Below are 16,367 nucleotides of genomic sequence, written 5' to 3'. Positions count from 1 at the left end.
TGACGTATCAGTGCTACGTGCAGAAAGTGTGTTAATTCGTGGATAATGTGGCCTATCCATTTGTTAGTGTGAAGCTCAACTTCCCTGACAAAGGTCAGCGAGTTATGTGCACGAGAGGAGCATGCTACGGGGCCCGCATACCTGTAGCCTCCAACTCGTGCTGCCTTCAACTTTTCATCCCTTACGTACGAATCATTCTATCATCAGTTAATTGTAATCATAATCAAGTCACTAAGTGAATACTTAGCGAAAATACAGTGACTTGATCGTTCACTTCAATAATAGTAATAATAATAATAATTTTATTTACAATCTAGCTTACTCCAGGTTATAAAAACAGCAGTGATTTTGAACTTTACTTCTCGGCATTAGTGAATTTTTTTTGTATTAATTTTGAATTAATTGTATGTAATTTTTCAATTAATTGTATGGGCCCTGCGCACGTAACAAATATATTTTTACGACTCACGCAGAAACAAAATTGAGATAAATCATGTCCTAATATTGAAGTAAATCAAAATCGTCTTGAATCTAATTTTCAGTAAGAGAATTGATACTACGATAAGGAAGTACGTTGTTATCTCTTATCGCTTCTGTATTTGGTTTAGGCTGTAACTGAATAATTAGATGCCGTCCTGCTGCTTCGTCGTCTTGTCGCTACTGGAAGATGGGTCACCAACTGGTGGGTCACCAATTACATGGTGGGTCACCAAATGGTGGGTCACCAACTGGTGGGTCACCAACTGGTGGGTCACCAACTGGTGGGTCACCAACTGGTGTGTCCAGCTTCCAAGTCTTCGCCGATCAATAGTAGTGGTGAAGTACTATCGACATCACTTAAGTTAATAAGCAATAGTAATCAATTATTAACATAATTGTTAATTTAACTAATAATAATAATGAATATTAATTTTATTAGTAAAATAATCGAATATATATCATTAATAAGGGATGGAGAATAATGCAGCGCTAACTAAAGCAATGTTGAAGCTACCGTACCTTTAATACATCTTCGTGGATAAATAAACGCCTCAATATTGGAATATTTGTCATTTTATTTCCAGAGCCAATATACCCAGAATCCTGAGAAATATGACATTAAAATTCTACACACGCGCGACATAAGGCAACGTTATTATAACGGTCGCTGTCTTGGCAGTTGTTGCAATCATAACTTGAACGACCAGCAGGTTGTTTAATTATTCACAGGTCGAAGGAATAGCGCATTATTACTCAAAGTCACGTTGCGAAAGCGATCTAGCCATCGTTCAGTATTCAAAGTACCGAGCCGAAATTTGTCAACCGAAGCAGAATAAAGTCTGAGAACGATTAATGCAGCAAGGTATTGGTCAACCTCAGTTGTGAGGTCAATAACGCCACACGAGGATCAAGATATGCCAGTAAAATTAGCTCTTACTGTACAAAAACACTTCTTTAGAAACTAACAGACTAAACTTGGAAGACCAAGTTCCTAACGAGTGAAGCCTAAATTCCTAACTAGTGACGCCCGCTTCATATCATTAGCTACTTCCATTTGTAGCATAGGATACATAAATTAGGACGTCGGTTTTCCCACCAGGCTTATACGACGTGCTATGCTATTATATACACACGCAAGTAATTGTGGACTTTTAAAAACCAAAACGTCTGACAAAGCCTTAAATTGTTCAAGATACCCAAAATTTTAGTCCCAATGCCGGCAATGCGGGTCGGGTGGAATTCTGAAGAGGTAATATACTAGGTAGTGCACATAAATTGGATACAAAAATCCGATACCAGATTTCCCTTCCATAATTAGATAATACTTTGGAACTGATCAAGTTATCTGACTGAATCTATTTAGGATAAATGAAGCATGATCTTTAGAATTCCATTTAGGACTCCTAACTATTACACAGAGAGGATTATGTGCACCTGCACCGGGGAGGCTTCGGAGCGACGCGTGCAGTCGCGTCACCTCCTTACCTGGCCAAGCAAACCATCCTGTTCCAGCTCGCTACTTACCCTTTACGTGGTCCTTAAGCATCATTCGCCACAATTATTGCTCATTTGTTCAAAATAAAAACACAGTAACAACTTAAATTCGCAAGGAAAACACCTAAAACTGTTTGGATACCATAATCATTTACGCTCACTGACTAAGGCACATCGACACATCCAACTCGCACCGCACCAGGAATGACACTGACTTCCAACGAACTACGCTCCGGGCAACGACAGTCTTACCTGTGGCTGCTGCTACAAGCTGCGGCCATTTAACTTCTTATACGCCCAAAACTTTCTAGTTGGATAAGTGGATCATTCTCATCACTCTTTACTGTCGACAATTTTCTTTTCTTCTACTCTGCATCACGCAACTTCCAGTATACCTATAACTACTGATATAAGACAGAATTGATAAGTTAGTGAAAATAACGTTCAATAAATAGGTATGTATCAAATTATTGTAACCGGTAGTTGCTAACTATCCGGTAACCTAAATCGAATGAAATTACCAGTCTTATATTTGATTACAATCTACATTTATAGCATAAATAATCTGCAGCAGATCACGTTCTTTGACAAGTGCCCACCGCACGCTGTTTTCACCATCACCGTGAGCTCAATGGACGCCATGATGGATTTTATATACACACATAAAACTCATTGAAGTGGACTTGCGAAAAATATTCAGCAATTAGTTTCATAACAAATCCCTTAACTTATTTATAACAATTTGGAGGTTCAATATAATGGCACTATTTAAATATGAACTTCGCTACGTTGAGTTCCGACCGGCAGCACTGGTGCATGTGTGATTCCTACAATCAGATTTCTGACTGGGAATGACTGGGACTTTGTCCAAATAACGATGCAACTATAGGCCAAGCGTGGGTCATCCCGACGCACTATGGCCCAACAAAAGGTCGTATCGCTGTTACACGTCCGCTCTCTGCTCGAACTGAGGGTAAGAAAGTGCGTCACTATTTGTACAATGACCAAATAATATTATGAGTGTAACTATTAAACAGCGGACGGTATAATCAGTTCAACTATGATGTTTTATATGATTATCGTAAGCTTTACGATGATCGAATATTCATATTGATCGTAGTTTTAACAAGCATCGTAAGTTTCACGACGATCGCAAGATCTACAATGATTGTAATCTCTACGCAAGTCCTTAGTTCTGAAAGTACACAGATATTCGATAACTTCTAAGATGATAATATATTCAAGCCAAACAATTCTTAAATACCGCCATTGGCTGTTTGATTTTGAGATTTCTGTGATTTTTTATGTATATTTTTTAAATCATATAACATACTTTTTTGTCAACCTAGTAAAGTCGACCAGTCTGGAAATTCTATGAATCTTCAATTTGTTTCTCAGAGTCTCAATGAGAAGCCGCAACAATTTCCAGGTTAAGAAGACTCGCAGCATTAGTCAAGAAAAACATCCCAAGTATGACGAACAAATTTGTATCCATAAACCCATTCATTATACTTGAGATACTTCATTGACTCGCAAATCTTGATACTTTCATCTGCTCGTAAAATAAGACAGAACTGTGCCGCGTCTCTGCTGGACGGCTTGTGCCGCGTCTCTGCTGGACGGCTTGTGCCGCGTCTCTGCTGGACTGGACGGCTTGATGGAAGCACTGATGGAAGAGTAAGTGTGCTGGAACTCAAGAAGCAAAGCTAAATGATTAATCCTTTATTCGGCTGCCGAACATGTCACTCCGCGATCACTCTATTCAAATATTTGACGTCACGTCTATAATGAAACAAATTATACAGAACACTGGCAGGGCCAAAGACATATGATCGACCTGCTTGATGCATCACAGTTTCGAAAAACAGTATCGAAAGTGTATGGCTTTCGTGTTTTGGAGCTCATCTTCTCTCGGTTCCAAGTTCGAGCACCATTTCAGTCCAGTTTTTGCTAGGAGAATGTGATATTATTTTCCATTATATTGACTTCTTCTTACAAATACTTGAACGTGGGAATATCTTGCAGAATGTTAAGCGAGCATTCGGCTGAGCCATGCGAACAAATTTGCCAATAATGCAATTTGTTCAGATGATCCAGTCAAATGATCGCCCAATCTCTTGGCTTCAATGAATGGCGAAGTAAATTCTCTTAGATGGTTCTTGCATGAGGTGACCAAAGCCCGTCTGATCAATAACTTGTATAATTACAAAATAATAAATTAATTTTGATATTAATTAATAGGGCTAATATTTTTTAGAAATAGACAAGCAAAAAATTATCACAACGTATTATGTTCACGTACAAGACCGGGAGGTTCTGATTACAGCACTTAATACATGCTACGTGCACTATTCTCACTTACCTGATATTGCTTATCAATCGGACATGGCTTCCAATGACCTAAAGATCTCGGCTACTTAGACCTTAAGACCTTCAATATATTTAAATATACAAATAAAAACAATAAATGATGTTATGCCAATAATGCTGAGCCCTTTGAAGGATTTGATTTTACTGGGCGAGTTTGCAAACTCCAGATTTTACGAACAAAAAAAGTTTCGATTTCAATGTAAATTTTTTAGAAAATCAATGCCCGAAGGTTTGGCTCAGCCTAATTATTGAAAATACGACAAGTTATTCAACCTAAAATATTGTTAATAAAATTAAAAATCGATTGGTCAAATGTCTAGACTCTGAATATATTAATTTTCTCTCTTCAAATAAAAAATGTTAGTTGACACAATACAGTTAAAAATTACGTGGTATGTATAATATGGCCTGTTTTTCAAACTTATGTAGATAAAAGAGAATCGTTTACCGCCGTGAGAATTCTTATTCTCCTTTAGGAAGAAAAACGTATATATACTCGACCAATTTTATGTTTGTTGGAGTTTTGATTACTTTTTAAATCAGTTCTTACACAAGTTTTTATAATCCACTTTCCTAATATTCATTACTACAAGAAGATAATCATGTTCAGAACTTGGCATTGAAGTGCCGATGCTGAATCCATGAAGTTGAGTATCGTTAGGGAAACCTGGACAGTTTCAGTGCAATGTCGACACGGACGATTGGCGCGAGTCGAATGGACAAAAGACGAGACAACTTATCTACAAGTTTGATAATTTCGGTACCATACCGCGACAATTTTACCAAAAAATTTCAAGACTATAAAAAGACTTCTGAATGCCAGGTGTAGAGGCTGAGACGTTGCAACACGCGGCAGGCGACTGTAGAACTGTAACGTGAATGGCGACAGGCGGGTGTAGAAACTTGAAACGTTACTGGCGACAGGCGGGTGTAGAAACTTGAACGTTACTGGCGACAGGCGGTTGTAGAAACTTGAACGTTACTGGCGACAGGCGGGTGTTGGAATTTTAACGTGACAGGCGACAGGCGGGTGTAGAAACTTGAACGTTACTGGCGACAGGCGGGTGTTGGAATTTTAACGTGACAGGCGACAGGCGGGTGTAGAAACTTGAACGTGACTGGCGACAGGCGGGTGTTGGAATTTTAACGTGACAGGCGACAGGCGGGTGTAGAAACTTGAACGTGACTGGCGACAGGCGGGTATAACTATTTTAATGAGACCGGTAAGAATTAGACAACTTGTTAAGAAGAAGTCACTCGTAAACTGAGCTTATCGGCATATGAGATTCTGCTTAAATAGCGCCAGCTGCATTTCCCAAGCTTCTAAGATAACACTGATAACAATCATAACCAATAAATCATCAACACAAAAGTCGTTATTAGCTCAGGATTTTCAATCATCCAGATCGTGAAGGATGCTCACTAAAAACACAAATGAATCATAAAATAAGCATAAGAATTGTTTTCGAATTGTACAGTTCTGTCACAAACAATTGACTGAGAAATTTATGAATTGGTCTATGATAGGAAAAATGCCGTGTGAGCGAGACTAACACATATATTAAGAGATACCGTTTTTTAGTACCGTTGTTGCATTATTCGTGTATGCGTTGAATTGTTGGCAGTTGGTCACACCGCGAGTATACAGGATGCAGACAAGAGGCGAGGGAATGTTACAGTAAAGATGCTGCCTAACGGACATCTTCTTCTCACGGTCGTTCTGTAGGTTCACTGGATGTCAAATGTGGAGGTATTAACAGCACTCGATGTCATGCATACAGCCACTGAGTATTTAGAGGCCTCATGCATAGTTTCTGGTCCTGCAATCACACGGTGTGATGCATGCAGTCCGAAAGAATTAAAAGATCTCATACATCAATTCTGGTGTTGCAGCTTGCAAGCACTGAGTGTGATTCATGCAGTCCGAAAGAATTAAAAGATCTCATACATCATTTCTAGTGCTCCAAGCACTGAGTGTGATGCATGCATGCAGTCCTAAAGAATTAAAAGATCTTATACATCATTTCTAGTGCTCCAAGCACTGAGGGTGATGCATGCAGTCCTAAAGAATTAAAAGATCTTATACATCATTTCTAGTGCTCCAAGCACTGAGTGTGATGCATGCAGTCCGAACGGCCATCTGTGGAATAATGTAGGTTGGAATTTTATAGACGCAATGCTGAAAATATTCGTTCAATTTTCGAAGTTAGGCTTACTTCAGGTGGTCTGGTTCCATGCAGTTTTTACGCACGATGAGAGCACAATTTACAGCTCCATTTTCGTCGTTTGACTGTTAAGAACCCCAAAATGATTTGGAACTTACCAGATCCAGAATGCCAACTGCTCTGTAAATGTACTGCTATTTCTAAAGATTTAGCCGGTCAAGTTAGTTGTGTTTGAGAGCGACTAATTACTAAGCCGGTTCGATTTGTAACATAACCCTGGCTCATTCCGGGGCTATGATTCGCCACCAGTATACCACGGACCCCCAATGTTCCCCGAACTTCTAAGAATCTAACCGGCCAAGCTAGTAGACGGTGCGTCGTAGCCCCGGCTTGTGCCGGCTCAAATTACGACACAAAGAAATAATTTCGGTTCAATACTTAGCCGGTATTGAACTTATCTTAACTAGCTTTGCCGCTATTAAACTTGGAATTTTAACATCTTCTAAGTATGAACCGGCTTGATTTTTATGTCGTTATTTGAGCCGGCACACGTCGGGATTACAACTCTTCGTGATAGCGTCAAGGGGCGCTGCTGCTGAGGTTCTCACTCGCTCACCACCTGTGAGACTCCCTGCTTCTTATCCACTCTGATGTCCTAACGTACGTCGCTTCAGATGTGTAATCTCATCTTTAATCTAAAACGTACATGCTTTCTTATACTTCACTCGAGATTACTATCTATATAATTGATTGTAGCCATTTATGTTTTGAAACGAATCTGGGTATATTATGCTTCTAAAACTTTAAAACTTGCAACCTGAGCTATTGTATTTCTTAGAGCTTAATCTTTTGATCAAGGGATAGGCAGAACAAACTTCTTCTCTCACTGTAAAACTGAAGCAACCAAAATACCATCATCTAAGTTAACTCAAGAAGCACGCGCATGTTGACCGAACTTATTGCGACATCGCTATAGAAGCTTGTCCTACTATTGACTTGCATACAATGACGTAAAACAACCTTATTTCAACTTTGAAATAACGTCGATATTGGTACGTTGAATTTTACTAATTTTTAAACGTTGAATCAATGCTAATTTCAGGTTGAAATGCTGAATAACCCAAATTTAACGTCCAATCAACGTCGAAATCTGACCAAAACTAGAACACATGTAAATTCAAAAATTTGCTCCGAAACTTCATCCCTGCCTCTAATGAAGTCTTTTTTCTCAACACATAATACTTTGTCACAGATTTTTCAGAACGCTTTACGAAAGTTATGCTGCATGTTGCTGTAAAAAACAAGCACTGTTTTTTATTCATATTTCCATGATAAGACCATGTGCAACTGTGGCCGATACTCATGTTTTCTTAGCGTCACAAATTCATTAAAAAAATGATGGAATGCATGTCTTCCTAATCGGCATGCAGCTGTGAAATTGATGCCATTTAGACCGGCCCGCAGCTAGACCGGCACAGCTTGGGGCCCAATAATCTGAATAGGAGTGGATATAGATTAGTATTCGTGAATATTTCGTTAAATTACGCTTTAAATGTTGCAATTGAAAAATTCAGTTTGACATTGAAATTGCGAACCTAGCGTACTCTTATTAACTCCTATGACTTCTCTTGATCAAAACAAGAAAGGTTTAAAATTATTTGCGTTTGGATAAGAATCTTTTTTTACACTTCGATGACACGCAAACTATCGCACAGTCAAACCATCCTTAAAATAAATTGTGGATTGGAAAAGAATTAAAGAAAAATTTTTTATGGTGCATTGGTTACACTTCTTGCAATAATCTGCAAATTATTCGAGAAAAAAGTCATTATTCTTAATTCTGTATACACAGTTAATAGATAAAAATAATTAAAGAAAAGCTGGCAGCAGTAGTTTTAAATTAACGTGTTACAATTTTAACAGCTAACTGAAGAAAAATTCCGAATAGAGATATTATTTAAATCGCTAATACCTGCATGCGAAGGAATACGACTATTTCAAATGATTCGTTTACATTGAAATTCACTGAGGAGTGCGGGGATCTGAATAGTACTCGAAGTTTCCAGAAGACAGAAGCTCCCGGCATCTTATATCATTGGTTTTTATCCCATTAGGCTCGCTATCGCAACCTGCGGCCCGGGCTATTCGTCATCTGCCGGTTACTCTCACGCTTGTCCGTCAAAGATAGTGAAGCGTTTCTCTTTCTAATCTCTGGTGACGGGAGTTGGGTTGATGAGAATAATCACGAACGCTATTCTTGCCCTTTCTATGCAAATTATTGAAAAAATCTTATTTTAAAGCTGAAATAATTATTAAGTCCAGCATTTTTTTAGTATTTACGGATTTTATCGACCGTTTTGCAAGTTATATCATTGTAGGGTTTTTTCATGTATTAATTCAACCATGGGTTTTTTTTTATATCATATTTAGTTATCTGATTACGATATTTCAATAGAAAGCCACGTTGGATTACATTGGTTTAGGAGTTTTAATAGCATATGAAAAATATTAACTATATATACCGTATTGATTATGTACAAAAGCTACAACAATAAATTGTTGTAATCGATAGAATGCAATCTGTACAAATTGAATCTGTTTTGCTTCTTTATGATAGTTGGATTTACACAAATTAATGTTGAAGCCAGCCACTGGCAACGTATAAGCAAAGCTTTGCCTGAAAATATCTTGAAATTGTTGATTGCACAGTTAATTAAAGGTAATTAATATTATAACTAAAATTGGTGTTGTTGGTGTTAGAACGTACATTTTCTCACAAAAAGGACGAAAATACTAAAATTACGTGCTTTCAAAAATGCTAAAAATATACAGCTTTTATAATTACCACCTACTCACAAATATATACTATATATAATATAGATGCTCAGAAAATTCTGTTTCTTTTGATGAGACCACTGTCAATTGGATTGCAGAATGCAGCCTCTTGCGTCAGTTGCGTGTTAAGAGCTTGAGAACGAAGCGATTGTATGGGATGCGGAGGTTGTCAATGTCAGGTTGTGACCATGAAACTGATGAAAGCATAGTGACAAAGCAGAGAATTTTTTAGACTCTCCCTCATTTTTGAGTCCTATATGTAGACCAGTAAACTGAGTAAAGTATCATGGATACCAGCATTATCATACTTAAGAAATTGGTTTAAATCTTGAGTTTTTGAGGAAATTAAAAATGAACTGATTCTAAAAAATCTCTGTTTTGTCACTATTAAAGTATAATTATTGATGAAAGCATGAGCAAACCTGATGACTATGACTTGCCAACTACCAAGCCTAGTGAGATGGAAGCTTCTAATGAGTTTGCCGTGTGCGTTGACGTTGAAAAAGCCGCAAGTATGGACTACCGTAAAATGGGGTAACTTTGACCGGCGGGGTAACTTTGACCACTTTTCATTTTTTTAACAAAAACCCCCAAAACTCAAAACCGATTTGACATAGAAAAATTTTGTCAATGGCCATCAAAGGCCTAATACTGAGGCTACATAACACAATAGAAAGATTTAAAAAGTTTGCATATCTAATAGGTTAAAAAATTAAAAATGTGACCCACAAAAAAGAGCTATTAATTAAAGCCTGTCGGAGTACCCCCTACAATTTTTTTATTTTTTGGTAAAATAACTCCAGGTTTTGATGCATTGTAGTAGAACTCTTCTAGTTACATATGCAAAAGACAAATTTTAGAAAAGTTTCATAGTTTGCAAATGGGGGGCGCCGCCCCCCAATGGGGTAACTTTGACCACCTAATGTCAGCCGTGACGGGGTAACATTGACCGGCTTGGAAATTAAGTTAAAATTACCATAGGTAACTATATAACATATTTTATGTTTGATACACCTATTAATGTTTTTTTCTTCATGTTTCAGACTCTACAGAGTCTTATATATGGTAATTTTAACTTAATTTCCAAACCGGTCAATGTTACCCCGTCACGGCTGCCATTAGATGGTCACATTTTGCCCATTTGGGGGTGGCGCCCCCTATTTGCAAACTATGACACTTTCCTAAAATTTTTCTTTTGCATATGTAACTAGAAGAGTTCTACTACAATGCATGGAGTTATTTGGAGTCTAGAGTATAGACCTGTATTTTGCATGTTTCAATTTAAGTTTAACTTATCTAGTAAAAAAATGGCATCATTTTGAAAAAAAAAAGTGGTCAAAGTTACCCCAGTTTACGGTAATGTAATGGAGCAGATCATGCTGCAGATGGATTGCATGTGATGGGATTGAGTCAAATTTTGAAGTAAGTAGGTATTTCAATCTTATTCCACATTTCTACGAATTCTACCTAGGCTATATCATTATCGCGAGAGCCGAGGACGCGAGGAGTAGGACTGGGAGACTTCCCTGACTGCATAATTGCATACCTAGTCACATAGTGGCAAACCAGAGCTTCTTTAGAATCAGTTCATTTTTAATTTCCTCATTTACTCAAGATTTGAACCAATTTCTTAAGTATGATAATGCTGGTATCCAGGATACTTTACTGGTCTACTTATAGGACTCAAAAATGAACTTGAGGGAGAGTCTAAAAAACTCTCATTTAAACCAATTTCTTAAGTATGATAATGCTGGTATCCAGGATACTTTACTGGTCTACTTATAGGACTCAAAAATGAACTTGAGGGAGATTCTAAAGAACTCTCTGCTTTGCCACTATGCCTAGTCATAGTGGCAAACCAAATATTTGTTAGGGTTAACGCGGTATATTCCGTCATTGTGGGTAATTCCGTCACCCATAGTGGCAAAGCAGAGAGTTTTTTAGAGTCTCCCTCAACTCCTCAAGTTCATTTTTGACCATGGTCAGGAAGATGTGCCAGGTGCGTGGGAATTTCTATTGTCATTTTAACAACCTGCGCGGTGCGCCGTACTATGCCGGTAAAAAATGCGCCGTGCGCCGACAGCGCCGTACTTTTAGAAAGCTAAAATAGTTTAAATATGGACGCGCGGCAATGCAAATTACGTAATCACACTGACCATACACACAAACTGACAAACGTGTATCTGCATTGTGTTGTGGTTGAATACGAGTTAACTAGATTGCTAACGCGTCATGGCATCAACTCAGGAGTCAGGACTCAGGTTCTAAGAGTCAGCACAGTAATGAATATTCATTCATAGATCACAATTCAATCGGACATGAATTACAGAACTAAAGAAGGCAACATGGCTTTAGATGTGCCATCGGTGCCTTCTAATGAATGACTGGACTGGTTGCGGCAAGCCATGGTCAGGAAGATGTGCCAGGTGCGCGGGAATTTATATTGTCATTTTAACGACCTGCGCAGTGCGCCGTACTATGCCGGTAAAAAAAATGCGCCGTGTGCCGACAGCGCCGTACTTTTAGAAAGCTAATATAGTTTAAATATGGACGCGCGGCAATGCAAATTACGTAATCACACTGACCGTACACACAAACGTGTATCCGCACTCTGTTGTGGTTGGATACGAGTTAACTAGATTGCTACCGCGTCAACTCAGGACTCAGGTTTTAAGAGTCCGCACAGTAATGAATATTCATTCATAGATCACAATTCAATCGGACATGAATTACAGAACTAAAGAAGGCAACATGGCTTTAGATGTGCGATCGGTGCATTCTAATGAATGACTGGACTGGTTGTGGCAAGTAGGGTATGAACCTGTATGTCAACAGTACGATCCTCCCGGCCGGCAAAATCGACACAATCAATACCTAATAACAATGCGCGTAAATGGACTATACAAATTAGGTCAATATGGCATAATTACAGAGCGTAATTATGCTATTGGGGGCGCCGCCCCCCAATGGGGTAACTTTGACCACCTAATGGCAGCCATGACGGGGTAACATTGACCGGCTTGGAAATTAAGTTAAAATTACCATAGGTACCTATATAACATATTTTATGTTTGATACACCTATAAATGTTTTTTCTCTATGTTCCAGACTCTACAGAGTCTTATATATGGTAATTTTAACTTAATTTCCAAACCGGTCAATGTTACCCCATCACGGCTGCCATTAGGTGGTCACATTTTGCCCATTAGGAGGCAGCGCCCCCCATTTGCAAACTATGACACTTTCCTAAAATCTGTCGTTTGCATATGTAACTAGAAGAGTTCCACTACAATGCACCACAATTTGGAGTTATTTTACCAAAAAATAAAATTGATTTCACCACCCAGTCAAAGAAACCCCAAGAGCTGGGGTAACAAAGACCATCATTTTTTACAACACTTCTCTTTAACTTCACTTCTTGTTTGTCTGTCTGTCTGTCTGCTACAAATCTAATAATCGAAATTTAACACACTTCTACTTATCCTATCGATCTGAAATTTTGCACACTTGCATGAAGTTGGAGACAATGCATGAATCAAATGACAAAATAAATGATTTTAAAAATTAATTTTTTAATATTCAAAAATAAAATGAGAAATTCATTGTTTATCTTTAACATTGGAGACACTGGGTTCTTTAGAAGTGTTGTCTTTAAAACGTAATTTTTAAACGTATATTATTTTGAAATTACATCAAAACTATGAGAGGCAGGAGCCAGCAATTTATGGTGAGTAAAGCTAGAGTAGAGTATAGACCTGTATTTTGCATGTTTCAATTTAAGTTTACCTTATCTAGTAAAAAAATGGCATTGTCTTGAAAAAAAAAGTGGTCAAAGTTACCCCATTTTACGGTATGTTATCTACTCAATATTTTAATTAGTTTCTTATGTATGAAAATGCTGGTATCCAAGATACTTTCCTGGTCTACTTATAGTTATAGCCGACGCGTACTACGGTGTTTTGAGAGTCACCTAAAGCAAACAGAACTTGAGTAACGCATACGGTTATTTTTTTATAGTTTTTCATTTCTCGATGCATCCTTAATGTGACGGAATATACCGCGTTTACCCTAGAATAATTTTTTAAAATTTCCTTATCTACTCAAGAGTCAAGACACAGTGGCACCTGACAGAAAATTTAAGGTACCTAATGAATAATGATGTAGGTACAGGGCACAGGCAGGAGGCAGAGGTGGTTCAGTCAAGACTGAGTTCTTGAAATATAGTTACATTTGGATATGATACTTTTTGTTAGAATTACCAATTTAAAATAACATAAATCAGAACATAAAAAATCCATGCTAAGAATTACGTTTTTAATGTTAACCTTGTCATTGTGAGTTGTGACAAACGTGCAATTGCAAACATTTAACTTTGTCTTTGCACCGGTCCAGGGTGCAGAAGGTGGAACTTGGAAGCAGTGTCGCCAATAATCCAATATATGGGTTTTTAAGCCCAAAGCGTTGCCGACCATTTTCAAAATGCGTTGCCGGGTAATTTTTAATGAAAAGCCATTTACGCTGAGTAATGAAAAACTATTTACAAGCCAATAACTTATTTACAAGGTTGCATGCAGCCATGCACGTGTTACCCCAAATAACTAATTTTACCCTAAAAACAACCCGATTGTACAGCAAGTGTCAACTGAACATGTGATGATGCAGTCTGACCGCTCTAATGAGACCGCAACTACACTTTTTTTACATTTTTTTGGCAGGAACTCATCGCAACCAATTTCCGGACAAGCTTTACTGCATCCTGATCCATCTAACATACCGGAAACCTTACTTTTTCTAAATAGTTGGCCGAAGACTGACAATATCCATGATAGCCTACTTTACTGGTTTACTTATAGGACTCAAAAGTGAACTTGAGGAAGAGTCTAAAAAACTCTGCTTTGTCACTAGGGGCCACCAGATTGAAATTTTCCTACTTGTTTCTGAAATCTTGTGGCTCAAACATGACAAATTTTAAATACTTTTGGTCATTTGGAATCTTTTGGCCTGATAGTGCACAAGTACACTTTTGTTAACAATTAAATAGGTAGGAGGTAATTCATCTGGTGGTTATCTTGCATGTCCGGAAATGGCGGTAAAGCTTTAGTCATGGCCCCAAAGCAGTAAAGGGAGATGTTTTCCACACTTGTCTTTGCACGTTTGTTTGGACATGGATTGTGTTAAGCAAAGTGGTGGTGTCATAAAACCTGAGAAAATAGTATTTAGTTTGTTTTCTAATGAACAAAATTGCAATAAACAAAATTATTTGATTAGAAATTTCTATAGAGTAAGTAAAAATGTATCTTAATGATCAACTAATTGTACAAATTTAGATTAAACACATTACAATCCATGTTCTTATTAGATCCAAATGTTACTCCTTACATAATCATTTTGATTATATATATATATATATATATATATTAACATGGTTCGTACAATTACCGGACAAAATTAATTACAATTCGTAACATTACCGGACATCGGGTACAAAACCGGACAAAAATCGAGTCCGGTAATTGACGCTAGTACTTATTTATGTGTAAAAACCGGTCAGACAGACAGACAGACAGACAGACAAGAAGTGAAGTTAAAGAGAAGTGTTGTAAAAAGTGATGGTCTATGTTACCCCAGCTCTTGGGGTTTCTTTGACCGGGTAGAAAAATCAATTTTATTTTTGGTAAAATAACTCTAAATAACTCCAGGTTGTGGTGCATTGTAGTAGAACTCTTCTAGTTACATATGCTAAAGACAAATTTTAGGAAAGTGTCATAGTTTGCAAATGGGGGCGCCGCCCCCAAATGGGCAAAATGTGACCATCTAATGGCAGCCGTGACGGGGTAACATTGACCGGTTTGGAAATTAAGTTAAAATTACCATATATAAGACTCTGTAGAGTCTGAAACAAAGAAAAAAACATTAATAGGTGTATCAAACATAAAATATGTTATATAGGTACCTATGGTAATTTTAACTTAAATTCTAAGCCTGTCAATGTTACCCTGTCATGGCTGCCATTAGGTGGTCAAAGTTACCCCATTGGGGGGTGGCACACCCCATTTGCAAACTATGACATTTTCCTAAAATTTGTCTTTTGCATATGTAACTAGAAGAGTTCTACTACAATGCATCAAAACCTGGAGTTATTTTACCAAGAAATGAAAAAATTGGAGGGGGTACTCCGACAGGCTTTAAATAATAGCTCTTTTTTGTGGGTCACATTTTTAATTTTTTAACCTATTAGATATGCAAACTTTTTAAATCTTTCTATTGTGTTACGTAGCCTCAGTATTAGGCCTTTGATGGCCATTGACAAAATTTTTCTATGTCAAATCGTTTTTGAGTTTTGGGGGTTTTTGTTAAAAAAACGAAAAGTGGTCAAAGTTACACCGCCGGTCAAAGTAACCCCATTTTACGGTACATATTTATTGAAAAAAGTGACACAATTAATAACATTAATGCATGACAACTAATGCCAATTCAAATTATTATTCTGTTGAAGAATGACTTGACTTTTTGATTAAATATCAGAGATAAGCACAGGCATATGTCGGGCCCTTACACGTAACTTAACTGAACTACAATGCAATTAGCATTGAAAATGGAATTCTTCACTACATATTCCCACAAAGTAATTCGTATAAATAATTCGTACCTCGTACAAATAGGGAGGAGTACAGGTGTAACAGAACCTCTTGCACGAGTGGAGATGGCAAGCATGAGAATGGCTCGTTTGTGAGTGCACTGAGTGGAGATGTCAAGCTTAAGAATGGCTTGTTGTGAGTAGAGATGCCAAGCAGCAAGCATAAGAGTGGCTTGATTGTGAGTGGAGATGCCAAGCTCAAGAGTGGCTTGTTGTGAGTAGAGATGCCAAGCAGCAAGCATAAGAGTGGCTTGATTGTGAGTGGAGATGCCAAGCGTAAGAGTGGCTTGTTGTGAGTAGAGATGCCAAGCGTAAGAGTGGCTTGTTGTGAGTAGAGATGCCAAGCGTAAGAGTGGCTTGTTTGTGAGTGGAGATGCCAAGCGTAA

At 37.8% G+C, this 16,367-nt stretch overlaps 1 protein-coding gene across 2 annotated transcripts in view; it reads right to left on the bottom strand.

The window, feature by feature from the left end:
• The window catches only part of LOC108671965 (protein crumbs), a 48,479-nt gene extending 46,250 nt beyond the window's left edge, over nucleotides 1-2,229 (bottom strand). For both annotated transcript variants that reach the window (XM_047885093.1, XM_047885094.1), the window contains exon 1: nucleotides 2,005-2,229. In XM_047885093.1, coding sequence (XP_047741049.1) covers nucleotides 2,005-2,029 — 25 coding nt within the window. In that variant the 5' untranslated portion in view covers nucleotides 2,030-2,229. The remainder of the gene's footprint in view (nucleotides 1-2,004) is intronic.
• Nucleotides 2,230-16,367: the final 14,138 nt, after the last annotated feature.

This window comes from Hyalella azteca, unplaced genomic scaffold (assembly GCF_000764305.2).
Source record: "Hyalella azteca isolate HAZT.00-mixed unplaced genomic scaffold, Hazt_2.0.2 contig16900, whole genome shotgun sequence".
NCBI classification, from domain to species: domain Eukaryota; kingdom Metazoa; phylum Arthropoda; class Malacostraca; order Amphipoda; family Hyalellidae; genus Hyalella; species Hyalella azteca.
This window is presented reverse-complemented; position numbering and strand designations above follow the sequence as displayed.